This window comes from Calypte anna, chromosome 4B, assembly GCF_003957555.1.
Source record: "Calypte anna isolate BGI_N300 chromosome 4B, bCalAnn1_v1.p, whole genome shotgun sequence".
Lineage (NCBI taxonomy): Eukaryota > Metazoa > Chordata > Aves > Apodiformes > Trochilidae > Calypte > Calypte anna.
This window is the reverse complement of record NC_044249.1, coordinates 8,006,230-8,021,499: the sequence shown is the minus strand read 5'-3', so window position 1 is coordinate 8,021,499 and position 15,270 is coordinate 8,006,230. Positions and strand designations below refer to the sequence as shown.

At 41.0% G+C, this 15,270-nt stretch overlaps 1 protein-coding gene across 3 annotated transcripts in view; it reads left to right on the top strand.

The window, feature by feature from the left end:
- NR3C2 (nuclear receptor subfamily 3 group C member 2) overlaps positions 1 to 15,270 on the top strand; it is a 211,145-nt gene that overhangs the window by 145,009 nt on the left and 50,866 nt on the right. For all 3 annotated transcript variants that reach the window (XM_030450453.1, XM_030450454.1, XM_030450456.1), the window contains exon 4: positions 8,467 to 8,583. In XM_030450453.1, the coding sequence (XP_030306313.1) occupies positions 8,467 to 8,583 (117 nt within the window). The remainder of the gene's footprint in view (positions 1 to 8,466; positions 8,584 to 15,270) is intronic.

The following is a 15,270-nucleotide window of genomic DNA, read 5'->3' as shown; positions in this document are numbered from 1 at the left end:
GTTGGTAACAGGTTTCACCTCTGCTGGATGCTTTCTGCTGCAGAACATGGAAGCCTCTTGTGTGCTATATCCCATGCACCCTTGACAAATTTCCTATCTCTCCTTGATCCCTCTCATCTGTGCCCTTTCAGTGTGCTTAAAATAGCGAGCGAGATTTTTGTAACTTCTCATCTCCTTTGCCAGGATCACCAGACTGTACCAATTGTTTTTGTTGCCCTGGTCTCAGCCCAGCCTGAAAGCAAACTTCCAGGAGAGCATCTCTGTGTCCAGAGTGGCAGAGCATTGTATTCCGTGCTCTGGACGCACATAGGCAATGCAGAGCAGTATTGCTGATACCAGCTTTATACCTGTAGTCAGGGTTGGAGGAAGCTTTTAGAGTTCATCCATGCTTTCAGCCCTAAGCTTTCTGAAGGAAACAAACGTGGTTTGAGTGTACAGTCTTTGCTCACGAGGTGATCACCACCCAACGACAGCCTGCAGCTCCTTGTCTGGGATACTTCATAAGGATTTCAAATTAGAGGAAGACGAAGGGGAGGTCACAGGCCAGCACACTGGATTTGAGAATGGTTTTGTCAACAGCTTAATTAGAATGTGCTATAATTAAATAGCAGTTAAACACGAGGCTTGAAGCACAATGAAAGTTTAGAAAAATGCTGTGTTGCAGAAGTTCACAGGCTGTCGTCACTATCTGAGCACCAACTGATGTGTCTGTGCTTTTAAAGGAGCCCTAGCTGGGTTTTGGTGTAGACCCTGCAGAAAATGATGCTGCTGAGACTGTGTTTTATCCATGTCCCAGGTAGTTATAATTTGCTTAGCTTGAGTATTATAGAACCATAGAATCTATGATGTGAAATGAGCTGTAGCCATACCTTTGATTAGAGTGTAAATGTGCCCTATGAAATCACCAGTTACTGACTGAATGGAGGAAATAATACATTTTGAAGGTAAACATGCAGACTGAAGAAAAAAAGTTTGAATAGGAGAGCGGTAAAAGGCTGAGGATGAAAATAGGTGAAGGAGAAGGCTGGAAAACAAATTTTACTGAAGGAATGAAAATGGGAGGGGGGGAAACAGAGTAAGGAGACTTAGAAAAATGGCATTAAAATGGTAGAAAAATTAATCCAATACTATAAAAGGGTAAAGAAACTGAAAGATGTCATGGGGTCTAGAATTAGCAGCAAGCAACTGAGCATGAGAAGCAAGCAGGAAATATCCCAGATGTGGTGTTTTGCTAGAATTGAAATAAATGTTAATTTAGTCTCTAATTTATCATAAAGGAGGGCAAACTCTAAATTCTTGCTTTAAGGAAGGACTTAGACTATACCTATGCTAAAAGCAGACTCTGTAATAATGTTAATAATAGATATTGTCATCTTGAATGAGTGGCAGGTACAGCCTTTGTCTGCAGCCGACAAGCTTATTGTCTGGGAATGATATGGTCAGATGAGTAGAGCTGTGGAGTAATAAGGGAGATTAGGCCCTGAAGTCAGACTGAATTTTGGGAAACCTTGAGATTCGATATCTAAAATACAACCCCCGAGCATTCGCTTTCTAAAATGGAAGGGGCAGAACCCGTATCTAAGGTCTGTATCTTGTCAGTGGCATTTATAAGCTTATTCTGCATGACACATAAACCTCAGGGTGAGGAATCGAGTTTATGAGTTTGCCGTGGTCAGACTGGACTGGTTTAAACAGAGCTTAGGAAGTTAATTATCAAATGTCTCAGGTGGGTCAGGCAATGAGTAACTGGCTGTAGAGAGGAGGGCTGGCTGCGTGGGGGCCGGTCCTGCCGCTGCATGCGGATGCTGCCTGCCTGGGAGGGACTGCCCTAATCTGTTTCCCAGGTTGTTCGAACCAGTTCAAGAGCAGTAAAACAAGGTTATGTAATTGACATGTGATGTAGCCTAAAATAGTGACTGCAAACATAGGCTGCTGTTGCCGGGCAGTTGTCAACTGCTTTAAAAAAAAAAAAAAAAAAAAAAAATCCTCAACTGTGTAGCAAATGGACCTTTTAAATGAAAATACAGTTCTGATTTTCACTGAGCAGAAGACATTTTCTGTTTTTTGTTTATTTGTTTGTTTTGCTTTTGTTTTGCTTTAATTGCAAGAAATAGCAGCCCTGTGAAAACTGCAATTCGGAACGAGGTTTGTCGTCATACCTATCTGAGAGCACCTACCTACTGCAGATGGGGAAATAAAACAACTCAGGTGTATGCAGTTTGCTTCTTGGTACTGTGATACAGCTCCTATCAAACAGATGATCCTTTTCTGTATGTGTGAGATCACTTGTATAAGTCTAAGGAGTAACGTCATTTATATACTGGCCATTAAAAGGTAGAAATGGTTTATTAATTAAGAGAGCTCATATGGATTACAGAGATGGCATCCGTTTCCCAAAATCTATGAAGGTTTCAGAGCTGGCTGAAAGGAACACGTAACACAGCTCAGAGAGCACAAACGAGAGGTTAGGATGTGCAGATGATGTGATTTCTTGCTGTAGGAGGCAAAGCCTGTCATTAAGGCTCTACCAGAAAATGGACAAACGTGGTGTTGAGTTCTGTTTGCTGACTTGGTAGCCTTGAGGTGGGTGAGAGGCATCCTGTAGAAAATCCTCACCATTTTCTGCACTGTTTTTTCTTTGTTTTTCCTTCAGCAGGGAAGGTCCATAGCCCAGGTCAGATGGGTTGCAGGGGCTGACAGGCTGGTGGGGGACAGGGTGGGGTGATAATTAACAATTACGGAATGAAAAGAAACTTTGTGTAGAATTACAACCATTCAACACGGATTTCTTTTTTTTTTTCTCGCTCACCTCATATTGTCAGGAGTAACTTTAGTAAAATGGGAAGTTATATGGGTAAAACCTGACAGGAGCAAGCAGGAGGGTCTTTAGAGGAGCTCACTGCACTAAGGATGCCCAGGTTCTTAACACCTCTACACACCTGCTTGAGCTGGTGCCAGCAGGTTCTCCAAGCTGGAAGGCTTTTATGGGTATCACTGTGGAGATAATCTTCCCACATGGGAAATGTGGAGAAATCTAAGCCCTTATTCCAGCCCAGAAGCTGCAGAAGAGATCCTAGCTCTGACAGGCAGATCTGCAAGGCAGGCCTGGAGGTGGCTTCCAGCTCCTCTCTCCTCAAAACCTGGAAGAAGGCTTGGCTGTTCTGGCAGCCTGCAAGGAGAAGACAGCTTTGCCTGTGATTTTGTGAGTCCAAGTATTCGTTTTGATTGTAGAGGAGGAAGGAAAGTTTGGGCACTTCACATGCATTTTGATGTCCTTCGGCAAGATGCTATTTTAAAAGCTGAGGTTTTTTTCAAACTACTTCTGCTTTGCTTGGTCCCTCCTGTTTTCTCACTTTCCTGTCGTTTTGTGAGACTTCCTCAATTGAGTCTTTGTTTTGGGACCCAAAGCACACTCTGATTTCAGATGTGGCTTTGGGACTTTGCCCTTACCCTTCCTGGGGGCTGTTGGAGTGGACTCATAGCTCTAGCAGAGGGGGGAAAAAGTGGGTTGGCTGCCAGGTAAAAGCCAGAAAGAAGGTGTGGAAGGCAGAGATGCTGCAGGAGAGGAGCTGGGTGTTGGTGACACACCAGCATAACCTAATGCCATTACCAAAAGCCAGTTTTTGGTCTAGGATTACATTTGCATGGCTGTTGTGTCCAAGATGCAGGAAGTAAGCATTTCGTATTGCTTAGTGCCAGTGAAACTCAGGAAGAAAAATGAACCTGGTTTGGGGCATTCTGTTTTATAAAAGAATAAGAGGCAAATGAAGGAATGAAGACAGATTTAGGAAACGTGACCTATGGGGAAAGATTGAGAGAAAGAGATGGGGGATATAAATATTTTGATAGGCATGAGATTTTGATCTATTATTCCATATGTCTTAGGGGAAATGCTACTATCTCTTTCAGTTACAGAATACTCCCATTTGGGTTAAAACCACATCTTCAAGGACAGCTAATCAGTAATCTAATTGCATGGCTCCTAAGGAAGTTGCGGAATAACTTTTCTCAGAAGGTTTTAAGAGTAATTTAGAGAAAGGTAAACAAACAAACAAACAGAAAATAACCCAAACCTGCCTGAACTGTTAAGCTAGTTTTATCATACTACCATGAGATTGAATTAAACAGTCTTTTGATCCTCTTCCAACACTATCCCATTTTCTTTTTTTCCTCCTTACAAAATTCAATGCTTGATCAAAGTAGTGTCTGTTTTAACATGAGAGCAGAAACCTGGAAGACCCGTTAATGATTTTGCAGTTCCTTATTTTGCCTTCAAAAAACTGGGAAAAGAATAAGTTTTAGGAGGAAAATAAAATAGAGACAACCTCAGAAATACATGTACTATTCTAATCTTGCCTTAGTAGCAGAAATATTGCTGGCAAGAAATATCTCTGGATCATTCCTACTGCAGCCTGGCGTGTGTCATGGCCCCTTGAAAAGTGCAGCAGCACTCTGTGCGTGTGCATCAGCTCATCTCAGGTCAGGTTTGGGGACCAGTGGCTCAGTTACTGTGTTGGAGTTTCAAAATGGAGAAAGCCCCACCTTCTGCTCCAGCCTCCCTTGGCAGGAATTCATAGGCCAAATAAGAACAGTTTCTTTCCTCCCCCCCTTTACTGCTGATTCGCGCTTGTTTGAGAAGAAGTAGTAAGAGGGAAGACTGAGTTTTGTGAATGCTTCCTTTCTGTTCTCTTTTGTCAGCAGGAAATTAGAGTCTTTGCAGGTGTGTGAGAGCTGGAAATGCTGAAGTATTTTTGGGTGTACGTGTGGATGTGTCATTCTGTGGGGTGTAAGTGGCACTGTGACCCTGAAAATGCAAACTCGAGTATTTCTCTAGCACTGCTGTGAGCAGGACAGTTCTCTGTTTCTTCTTAGAGTGAAACTCTGGAGCACTTCTTAATTATTTATTTTAGGCAGGAAATTTTCCTGGCACCTTTTGTAACTCTGTGTTTTTGATGGAACAGGAATGAGCTTGTATAAGTGCATTTAATGGTGGCATATGTAAAAATTACTTTCATCTTAATGCACTTAGCACATGGGAGATGAGAATTCGATATCTGCTCTGTCACTTCCCAGCCCTCTTGTGGGTGATTAAACTGTATAAAAAGAACTGGCTTAAGCTAAACACAAACTACACAAGCAGATCAATATGTGTCTTGAAAGAGCTGGAGATCTAGCACCACAAAAACATCAGCCTCTTTGCAGGACAATCTCCATCCCCTCACTGAGCTCCTGAAGAGGCCTGAGGGTCTTTAGACCTGCATCAGTTCTAGATTAGAAGGTTTTTGTTTTGAAGTTCAGTGGCATGAGTGAGGCTCATGGTACACAAATGGAAACTGCTGACTCATTATGAGAATTTTTGCTTTACTAATTTATTTTACAAAATCAGTTTTATTTAAAATGTACTACGTTTGATTGCCATTTTTTTCAGCATAGATCTTAAACTTCTTTACTGAAAGTTCATTATTATTTCATAGCTGTACTCTACATAGAGGGTTTGTCTGAATGCTGATCCATTCTGCTTTTTAAGATTTTTCAAGCTATTTCTATTAATGTAGGCTTTAAGATGACTCTGGATATTTACATATTTTTTTTTAGACCCTAAAAAAAAAATCAACAAGACATTTGCTTTTTAGAAAATCTTTTACCTCGCTTGCAAGAAAAACTACTTACAGTCTTTGAACCATATGTTAGTATTTTGGGATGCATGATTCAAAAACTGATGAACCTTTACTGAGTTTGCTGAAATTATTTGGTCTAGGGTACGTGGGCCAGAAAGTAATAATTGCAGACAGCCAAACCATTAGGAGAGTGACTTATGGAATTATTCTGCTATTGTGGGAATGTTTCTTATGAAGTCACAATGTGGCAGTGATTGAACTAAACAAACATTTCCACAGTACTTAAGAATGTGACCCAAGTAATTATCCTGGAGTACATAAATATTAACCTCTTTTTGTTAAACCCATTAGCTTTTGAGAGCAGTAAGGAAAAATGTTGACTGAGCAGGTGTACACTTTCATAGAGCAAAATGCCCTCAGGGTAGTTCTGCAGTGGGGTTCATTTTAGAGCTGACTTATCGTATTAATAGCCTGCACCCACCTGTGGAAGCCTAAAAATGGTATTGCAGTGCTCTGTGATGTACAAAGGACACCGTATGAGCACTGAGCAATTGTGCTTGCATTCCAGGCAGAAAATAACCATATTTTTTTTTTTCTCACAACAAGATAATATACTGGTATTTGTAAGGGCATACAAACCATTCTTCTACTATATACTGTTATTTTAAGCACTTTTGTTTTCAACTTTATTTTTGCTTTCCTGATGGATGTTACTTCTTTAGGATCTGAGCTCAAGTCAGTACAGAGCAAAAACGTAAATAGGAATTAAGGTGACTTTTCTCTTGTGAGTCTGGGTTTTGTATAGATTACATCATAAGATAAACATGGTGTGATAATAAGACTTCTATTTTGTGATTAGCTGAGAATTGCATCTTTTTATTGTTTAGCAGGCCTACTTAAAGACTATTAACTAAAGAGATACCGGTGCCATCTTTACATTGTGCAATTTGATTTTATGCCTGGTGTAACTTCATGAGTTTATATTCATGAATTATTTTGTTTAAGTTTATCATCTTTGACCTGGTGCTAGATAAATTCCTTTAATTAAAGCCCTTATTTACTCATCTGATTGTGGTTTAAACTCATCTCAAGCATTATCTAAATGATGATACCTTTGTGATACTACAGTAACACTTTGCTTACTCAGATAAAATGGATTCTCTTTTTGTGAGATGCTCAGTGAAGAGATGCAAGAAACAGCCCAAACTTAGCTCTGTGGCTAAGTAGATAGCATTGGGTTAGGGTGAAGAGAAGTCACATTTGGAGACTGAAAATTACTTATCTGGAATTTTAAAGCAAATCCCTGAAAGAGCCCAAAAAAGAAGCAAACTCTCCCATGTCCCATGGATATTCTCTGTCTTCACCCAAGGAAGCATGTGTGTATTGTGGAAAATATCTTGGCAAATGTATTTTATACCTCTTGTCATGCAGCAGCTCTGTCCTTTGCATCTCTGCTCCTTCTCCCCACACATGTTGACCTCCCAGCCATTTCAGCCTACCTGGGCTTCCCCTCCCCACCCACTGCCAGTTCTCCCTTCAGTCATTGGCCTCAATTTTAATGTTATTTGTACAACTCTTGGGTGTCTGCACCTCTCACCTGCTTCATTCATGACCTGGTTAGAAGTCTGTTTAGTTCCAGGTTTTAGTGCATTTATCATCTGAAATTTTTTTCCTCTACCTTGTATTTCAAACATCTGTGTTACAAACTTATGTTTAGTTTATGGAGTAATGAATTTCTTAGAATATATCTAAAATGTTTGTCTCTGGGGCTCGGCAGTTCTTATGGTGCCCACTATGTAACCCTACAACACTCCTGTATTTTGCCCGGGACTGTTTTCTTGAACTTAGCATGCTGGCAAATCCTGCAGCTTGCCTTACAGTACTTCTGTCTGTTGTGTCCTCTCCTTTCATCCTTCAAGCCCTCTGTATTGATTTTGTCATACCTGCTGCAAACTGTTCCTTCTGGCTGTCCCAGATCCCCCTCTGCCATCCCTGGATCAAGGCTGCTAAAATAATCTCCTCCTCTGGCTTCTCCCATCATGCTGCATCAACCCCTCCTGGCTTCTCTTATATTTCCACATCAAATTCAAGCACCTTACTTTGAAAAGTCCACATGGTAGTGCCCTCATCTGATTCTACCTATGTTCCTTCCATGAAGCAAAAAGCCTCTGGAGTCTCCAAGCTGTTAAATACCAGCCCATTTCCCTGGCTGCCATGTATTTCCCTTCTGCTAAATGTTGTGTGTCAAGTACCTGCTGTCTCCTCGGCGGTGCTTCTGTAGGGCTTTACAGAACTGAAATAATAAGGTTGTGATTTAAGCCTTTTTTGGTAAACCCTTTAGAAACCTCCTGCTGTATGGAAGGCAACTGATTAAATCACAAATCCATCTCTCAGTGAACTGATTGAAGGGAGCTGAGTATATTGGGAAGTCAGCCTCTAATTTGCATTTCTGCTTTTGGTTGGAAGCTTCTTTAGCATGAAGATGGCCCTCAGTTTTCTACCAAAATAGAGTTGTCAGCCTGCTCTGTGATACAGCAGGTGTAAGAAGATTTGAAAAAGTTGAAATCAATCATTTGGTTTGTTGTAAAAAGAAAAATTCCAGCCTTGCTTGGAAATAAGTAAGGAGAACTTGCTAGAGAGTGACACACCAAAACTCTTTCCCAAATTAAGAGATGCTCACATCGAGGCCCGTGGCAATCAGCAAGATTATTGGGAAGGCTAAAAAATGGGGTTGGGAATGGCTGCATTAATAAGGAGGGCAAAATGACTGCCAAACAACAGAGAAGAACAAACTAGAATTATGCAAATACATCCTCCAATAATGTGCTTTGGTTTTGTTTCATTTCAGGACAGCACAATTACCTATGTGCAGGAAGGAATGACTGCATAATTGATAAGATTCGAAGGAAGAACTGCCCAGCCTGTCGATTACAGAAATGTCTGCAAGCTGGAATGAATTTAGGAGGTAAGCAGAATATTAGTAGTTTGGTCTCTTAATTTGATTATTCAAAAATATTGGAAATTTGCAGCCTTTTTATAGTTCTGGCAGCTGCATAAGCTCAAAAGTTTAAGGTGAAAATACCCCGAAGAAGTGCTTAATAGCTGATAAACTCTCTTGTCATTCTAAATCGGGTTTTGGAGATATGTATTTTATGGCTCAGAAAAAAGAAGAGTGGGTGGTTTATGATGACAGTCATTTTAGTGGAATTTCATGCAGCTAAAAATGTTAAGGTTTCAAGTATTGCTTGCTTCTTATTGGTGATGAACACTCTCTTGAATACCAGAAAACTTTTTTTACGCCATCATGAAAGCAAAGTCACACATAGTAAAACCTCAGTTTTATTTTGCTGATTATTCAACATTCGTATTGATTTATTTCTGGGACTACTTGGATATGCAATAATTTTTACAATGTCATATGCCAACAACAAAAAGGCAAAATCTTTTCTTAATAGTTATCAAAAGTATTTTGAAAACAATAAGCAAAACTTAAAGTAGGTTTTTTTGATCTAATTTTTCAGTTGCCATGTCTACATAATTCTGGTTGTGCTTCAGTGAGCATCTTGTTTCTGGTCATCACCTGAGCAAATTGTATTGCAGAACACTTATCCCCCCCATTCTATTTATTTATTACATTGTCCGTGGGGCTTTGGAGAGTTCTGCAGGTCCTTTTGCTGATGCACAGTGACCCTTCCCTTAGAGTTTCTTTGATAGTTCCAGAAAATTGTAAAACAGTCACATTAATTCCTCTAAATCATTTCCTGTCTTGCAATTTGCTTTTTATCCTTCTGGACCCATTCTCCCAGTAGCTCAGTTTAGTTCTACAGACAGATTTAGCTGCTTGTCTTTCATAGCTTATATGCAAAATTCTGGTTCCTGCTTGCTGCCTAGTACTTTTTTCTGCCTCCCAGACATCTTTTTCTGTCCTAGATCCTAGCAGAAATACTCAAGCAAGATACTTCTTGCTTCTTTGGGGGAGAGTAGCCCTGTTAAGGCCTCTTTCAACCCCTTTCCTGATTTTGAGATGTAGCATTTCCCCCTACATCCTTTGTCTCTGCTTTCCAAAAGAAAACTGGGCCAAATCGGCATGCTGGGAGCTTTCCCTTGATTCTGATCTGCACTATTAAATCTAGCAAGGGAAGCAGAATGGCACCTTTGTTTGATGAAAGGGGAACTCCATGGTGGTAACTCCTCCTTCCCAAAAAAAAAAGGTGCTGAAAATGTGTGTGGAGCAGGAAGCCCAGCTCCCTGGAGGGCTGGAAATTTTTCCTGCAGGGTGCTGGGCATACTCCATGGCATCGGTGTGCCCTGTGCCAGCAGAGCTCCTGCAAGCCTTCCTTCGGGGACAGGCTTGTGTGCTCAGCATTCTAGCAAAATACAGGGCTGCCACCCTATTTGATAACCTTTTGAGGCAGCAACATGTGAGGCTTTGTCTGCAGTGTCATGAGTTCGTCGCCGTGATTTCCTGGTGTGTTTCAAACCACATGTTAACACAGTGCTGTCTGCAGAAGAGCTGGGGATGGGGGGAAACTTTGCTTGAGGGGGTTGCTTTTTTCATTTTTTTTTTTCCTTCATTGGCTAGAACACTGTAAATGAGGAATGCAGTGTGAAATTTTCCCTTGTGTTGGAGCTGGATAGTCTGCTGTAGCTGGTGATCTGCATTTAATGACCCACGAGGCCAAGGTCGCCCCTGCAGTGTACAGCTGGCCTGTGGCTGAGCTTTGCTGTTCAGCTGGTTTGGTGATATTTTTTTTTTCACATCAAGAAACTGAAGGTGAAATTCTCATTACTGACCTGGTGCCTTTATGTCACATCAAGGAGCTAAAAAGGTCCTTCTGTCACTGCCATGAATAAGACAGTGGAGTTATGGCTCTGGATGTCAGTGCCATAGGGTGCCTCCTGCACGGTCCAGAAGAGAAAGGCCAGGTTGGAGGCAGAGGGGAGGACTGCTGAAGACAGGTATAGTGCCTCTGCAAACCAGAAAGAGTTTTACTGCTTAGGTGGCCCCAAGGACTGCCAAATTATGCTATCAGAGCTTTCAGCCTTTGGGCCAGTCTAGCTTTGTACTGGGCGTTCACGGAGGAGCAGCGCAGCATCGCAGACTTCATTTTGGAAACTTCTGGGTGCTGTTGCCAAGGGGATTCTGATATAGTGGAGGTCATCATGAAAAAGGATGTGGAAATAACGAGACATTAATACATATTTGGAAACAGTGATAGTTGTTTCATATGGATTCCCAGGGTTTGGTATTAAATAGCATTTCTTCCCAATTAGCTTGAATAATAATAATAATAATAATAATAATAATATGCACATGCATATTAGGAAGATATATCATGGCTTATATTTTCATTTGGTAAGCCTGGTTTTGCTAAGACTATACATTATTCCAATAAAAATGGAATTTTACTTGGGACCTACAGGCTAAATGTGCATATATTTTGTTAGGCAATGTGATCAGTAAGGACCTGGAGGAAAATGAATTTATAAATGCTGTTTAGGTTAAGTCCTATTTGCAGCATAGTACTCTCTGTAGCTGAGTCACACTGCACACTTCCTTGTTACTTACTGAGAGGGAAGGGGTTTAGAAAGTAAATTTTTGTAATTTGAAAGTTTGTGATTGTCTTCCCAGTGTTTCTGAAGATACTCGTGTCTGGGAAACTGGAAATCAGACAGACAGTTTCCATGTTCCCTGCAGCACAATTTCCAATCAGTCTACTGACTTTCTTGTGTTTGATTTTTTTACTTCTGTTGTTGTGCATGGTTTTTGTCCTTATGGTTATATTCTTTCTCAATATTTTTTTAACGTTATGTCTTTTGTTCACTGTATTGAATTTTAACTTGCTACAGGTTTGTTTTGATGGGATATATTCTACTTCTCAGCATTCTGACTTTTTTTTCTAAAGAATAGTATTTTGATACATGGCAGCATGCCACGCTTTAAACACCTTTTAAAAAATATGTATAGTTTAAGTGATACAAAATACACCTTTTCATGAATGCTGAACCAAATTAATTTGACAGTTTTATTGTTTACCTCCTCCCTTTGTTGAAAAATAGGAGCATTTTGCAAGCTATTATATACCCTAATAATTTCTAGAGAATTATTCATCAAGTCAGCAAATAATTTACCTAATTATGTGCTTGCCTCTATTTTTGTTTTGATTTTATAAGAAGCATCTGCAACCTGTAATTTCTGCAAAGCTGAAGTTGCCAAATATTACGTTAATTCATCCTCCTCATTTCTGGAAAGTGTTTGTGCACTATAAACAGACATATTCCTTCAGCAAGTGGGATTTGAAAACTTTTTTGGGAATCAGAGTTTGTTTGTTGTTTGGTTGTGTGGGGTTGTGGTGTTGTTTTTTTTTTTTAAACTCCAGTGCCATATGCTAGACTTAATTATTGGAAGAGATTCAGAGTGAGCAACTGCACTATGAAGGTATGCTGGCCCATTTTTGGTTTATGCTCTTTTCAAGATTGTGTAATTAATTTTCAGTTAATTATGGACCAGAATGACTTCATGGACTGTGAAGTTTCTTCCAGCATACGCTGTGATCAGATTTGTTGAGTCTCTCACTTCTGTACGAGACATTTTGACTCCCACTTCACGCTGCTGTTCTCATCATGTGCATCCCCACAGCAGCACTGGGGGTGGGGATGGGGATGGGGAGGGGGTGTTGCTCCGAGTCCCCCCAGTCCCACACTGGTGCTCAGCAGGTTTCTTATGCCACCAGCAGCTGCATCCAGCAAGGCAGCTGGTGGCTCCCTGCAGAGCCTGGGATGCTGCTTTGCGAGCAGGGTGGTGCAGAGCCTCCTGGCTTCACTCCTACTGTGGGACCTGCTCTCTGCTGACACCTGGAGAAGGCAAAGCTTTTATAGGGTATGACTTGGGAGTTTTAGTAAATGAACTTTAAAGGTCCTTTCCAACCAAAACGTTCAGTGATTCTATGACCTGAGAGGATCTCAACCCCTGTGTTTGAAGATCAGTCCTTACCCCCTCTGATGTGACATCCCTCCCTCTTGTGTGATCAGAGAGGATTCCAGTTCTGCCACATGCTCTGCTCTCCATGCATAGGGGACAGACAAGTGTTGAGGGGTCCTTGTGGTGTAGGACTTGCAATCCTCCCCTGCTTCAGCTCCCATGGAAAATGCTGCTGAGAATTACCCCTGCTGGACTCCCACAGCAGCCAGAAGCAGCTTGCTGAAGTACCCCTTGGATGGCGAGGGGAAATAAAATGATTTTCACCTTGCAAATTACATAGTTCATTGCTCTGTCTGCAGAGACTGCCTGTGAAATTTGTGTCTTGGGTTTGCATACATTTGCATGTGTAAGGCACTCCCTGCACAAGATGCCGTGTGTGATTTGTAGGCTTCAGTTGCAGATATCCTTATTTTTTATACATTAGGATATTTCAATAATCTGAAAAATAGATTAAATGAGAGAATCAGTAATAAGATACAGTACTTCACCTTTTTGCCCAGTTTTCCATTTTCTGTTTAATAACTAATACTAGCAGGGATTTAAAAGTGTAGTATTATTTTCAGTTACTGCAGCTTATGTGGTTTATATTATCACTATTCCTGTCTTTTTGAGAAAAAAAAGAAAGCAATGGGGAGAAAAGGAAAAGAAAAAACACAGATATTAGAAAAGAGAAAACTAAGAAAAAGTTTAATACAGCAAAAATGTACCCTCTTGGTTGTCTTTAAAAATGCATGATGTCTTTCTACAACCAAGGTTGCATAAATTTGAAAGGAAAAAAACCCGACATCAATTTTGGATTTATGTGTAGTTAAGTTTTATTTTTTCGTTTGAACTTTAACTGCTAAGTACTTTGAAATGTCCATTAACTTTAACTGCATTTTTATTTGCATTTATTATGTAGCATTTGGTTTTGAAGGAATCTAGTCAATTTTTTTAAAGCCAACTGAGTTTTTATGAGTTGTTGTGAGAGACTTCTGCAAACAGTATATTAAAATTATTTGTGGGTTTTGTGAAGCAATAACTCATGTTGTCAATTGTCCTCATATTTAGGTGTACAACTTAGTTGTGGTATCTATCAGCTTCTGAGTTATCATTAGTATTATTTAAAATAATACTGGTATTTTTATAAGGGTGATGATTTGAGGGAACATTTGTTAGAAATCCATCAAGTTGTGAGATTCTGTTAAGATCTGTGCTTCCACTTGCAACCATGCTACCTTGCGCTGTGATGTTGCAAAGTCCCCCAGAGTGTCTTGTGAGCATACTCCTAAGAGGGACCAGCAGAGAAGTCTGAGTTGGTGACTCTCCCTAAAGACATCCTTCTCCTGGGTAAGGGTCAGTTCCTTCTCAGGTACTGCTACAGCACCACCACACAACTCAATATATATTTGTTTTTGTTTAAAAAAAAAAATAAATCAGTCCTGGTGTTTTGGCTCTTGGACAGAACCCATGAATTTTTCCTGCTTTTGTGCTCATCTTCCTCCATATTACAAGATTCTGCTCTTGCCATGCAACCCTCCAACTTTTCAGCTTGGACCATCCTCAAGAATATTGTATTAGACTATTAGAACAGTAACTTGCCACAACTATTAAGAAAGTATTTGGCAATTATAATTAAAAATATAGATTTTTGTAGGGAACTGGGAATGCCAGAGTAATCTCTCAGGCAATGATTAAAAATGGTATTGAAAGCATGTCCTTGTGCAGCACGTGGATGTGATGGAGCGTGTCCAGAGAAGGACCACGAGGAAGATCGGGGGGCTGGAGCACCTCTGCTATGAAGACAGACAGAGAGAGTTGGGGTTATTTATTCTGGAAAGGAGAAGGCTCCAAGGAGACCTTATTGTAGTTTTCCAATATCTGAAGGGAGCCTACAAGAAAGCTGGTGAGGGATTTTATAGGATGTCAGGTCGATAGGACTAGGAGGAATGGATTCAAACCAGAGCAGGGTGGATTTTGAGATTAAATATTAGGAAGAAATTCTTCACCATAAGGGTGGTGAGGCACTGGCACAGGTTGCCCAGAGAGGTGGTAGAAGCCCCATCCTTGAAAGTTTTTAAGGCCAGGCTGGATAGGGCTCTGAGCAACCTGATCTGGTGGGAGATGTCCCTGCCCATGCCAGGGGGGTTGGAACTGATGATCTTACAGGTCCCTTCCAGCCCTGCAAACTCTGATTCTGTGGTTTTGCTGATGATTTTATTTCATATGTGAAGGCAGCTCCAGAAGATGCACTGCAGTAGTCAGAAAGCACACAGCTCACATCCAGCAGTCCTTGATCAAACTTCTAATCAGGTTTATGTTCTCGGTCCTTTTGTGGGGTTTTTTTGTTGGATTTTTTTTCAAGGTTTGCTGGTTTCAGCTCTGCCTTCTGATTAGCGCCCAGCTTCCAGCAACATTTGTCTCTCCTCCAGGAGCAGCCTTTCAGGCTTTCAGGCTTTTGGCACAGGTCTGCTGAACTCCAGACTTCCCTGTTTTATCTGCTGGACGCTCCCTGGTACCATTCACAGTGTAACAACCTTGGTTGCCAGCCTCACAAAGAAGCTGCAGCTTTTCTGGGCTCCTGCTGGGGGGACGAGTCCCAGCCTGCCTGGTGTCACGAGGTGGCCCTCTGCATGCTGGCTCTGTGGGGTTTTGTCTCCTTTCAGCAGTATATGGCACTTGCTCTGCAGG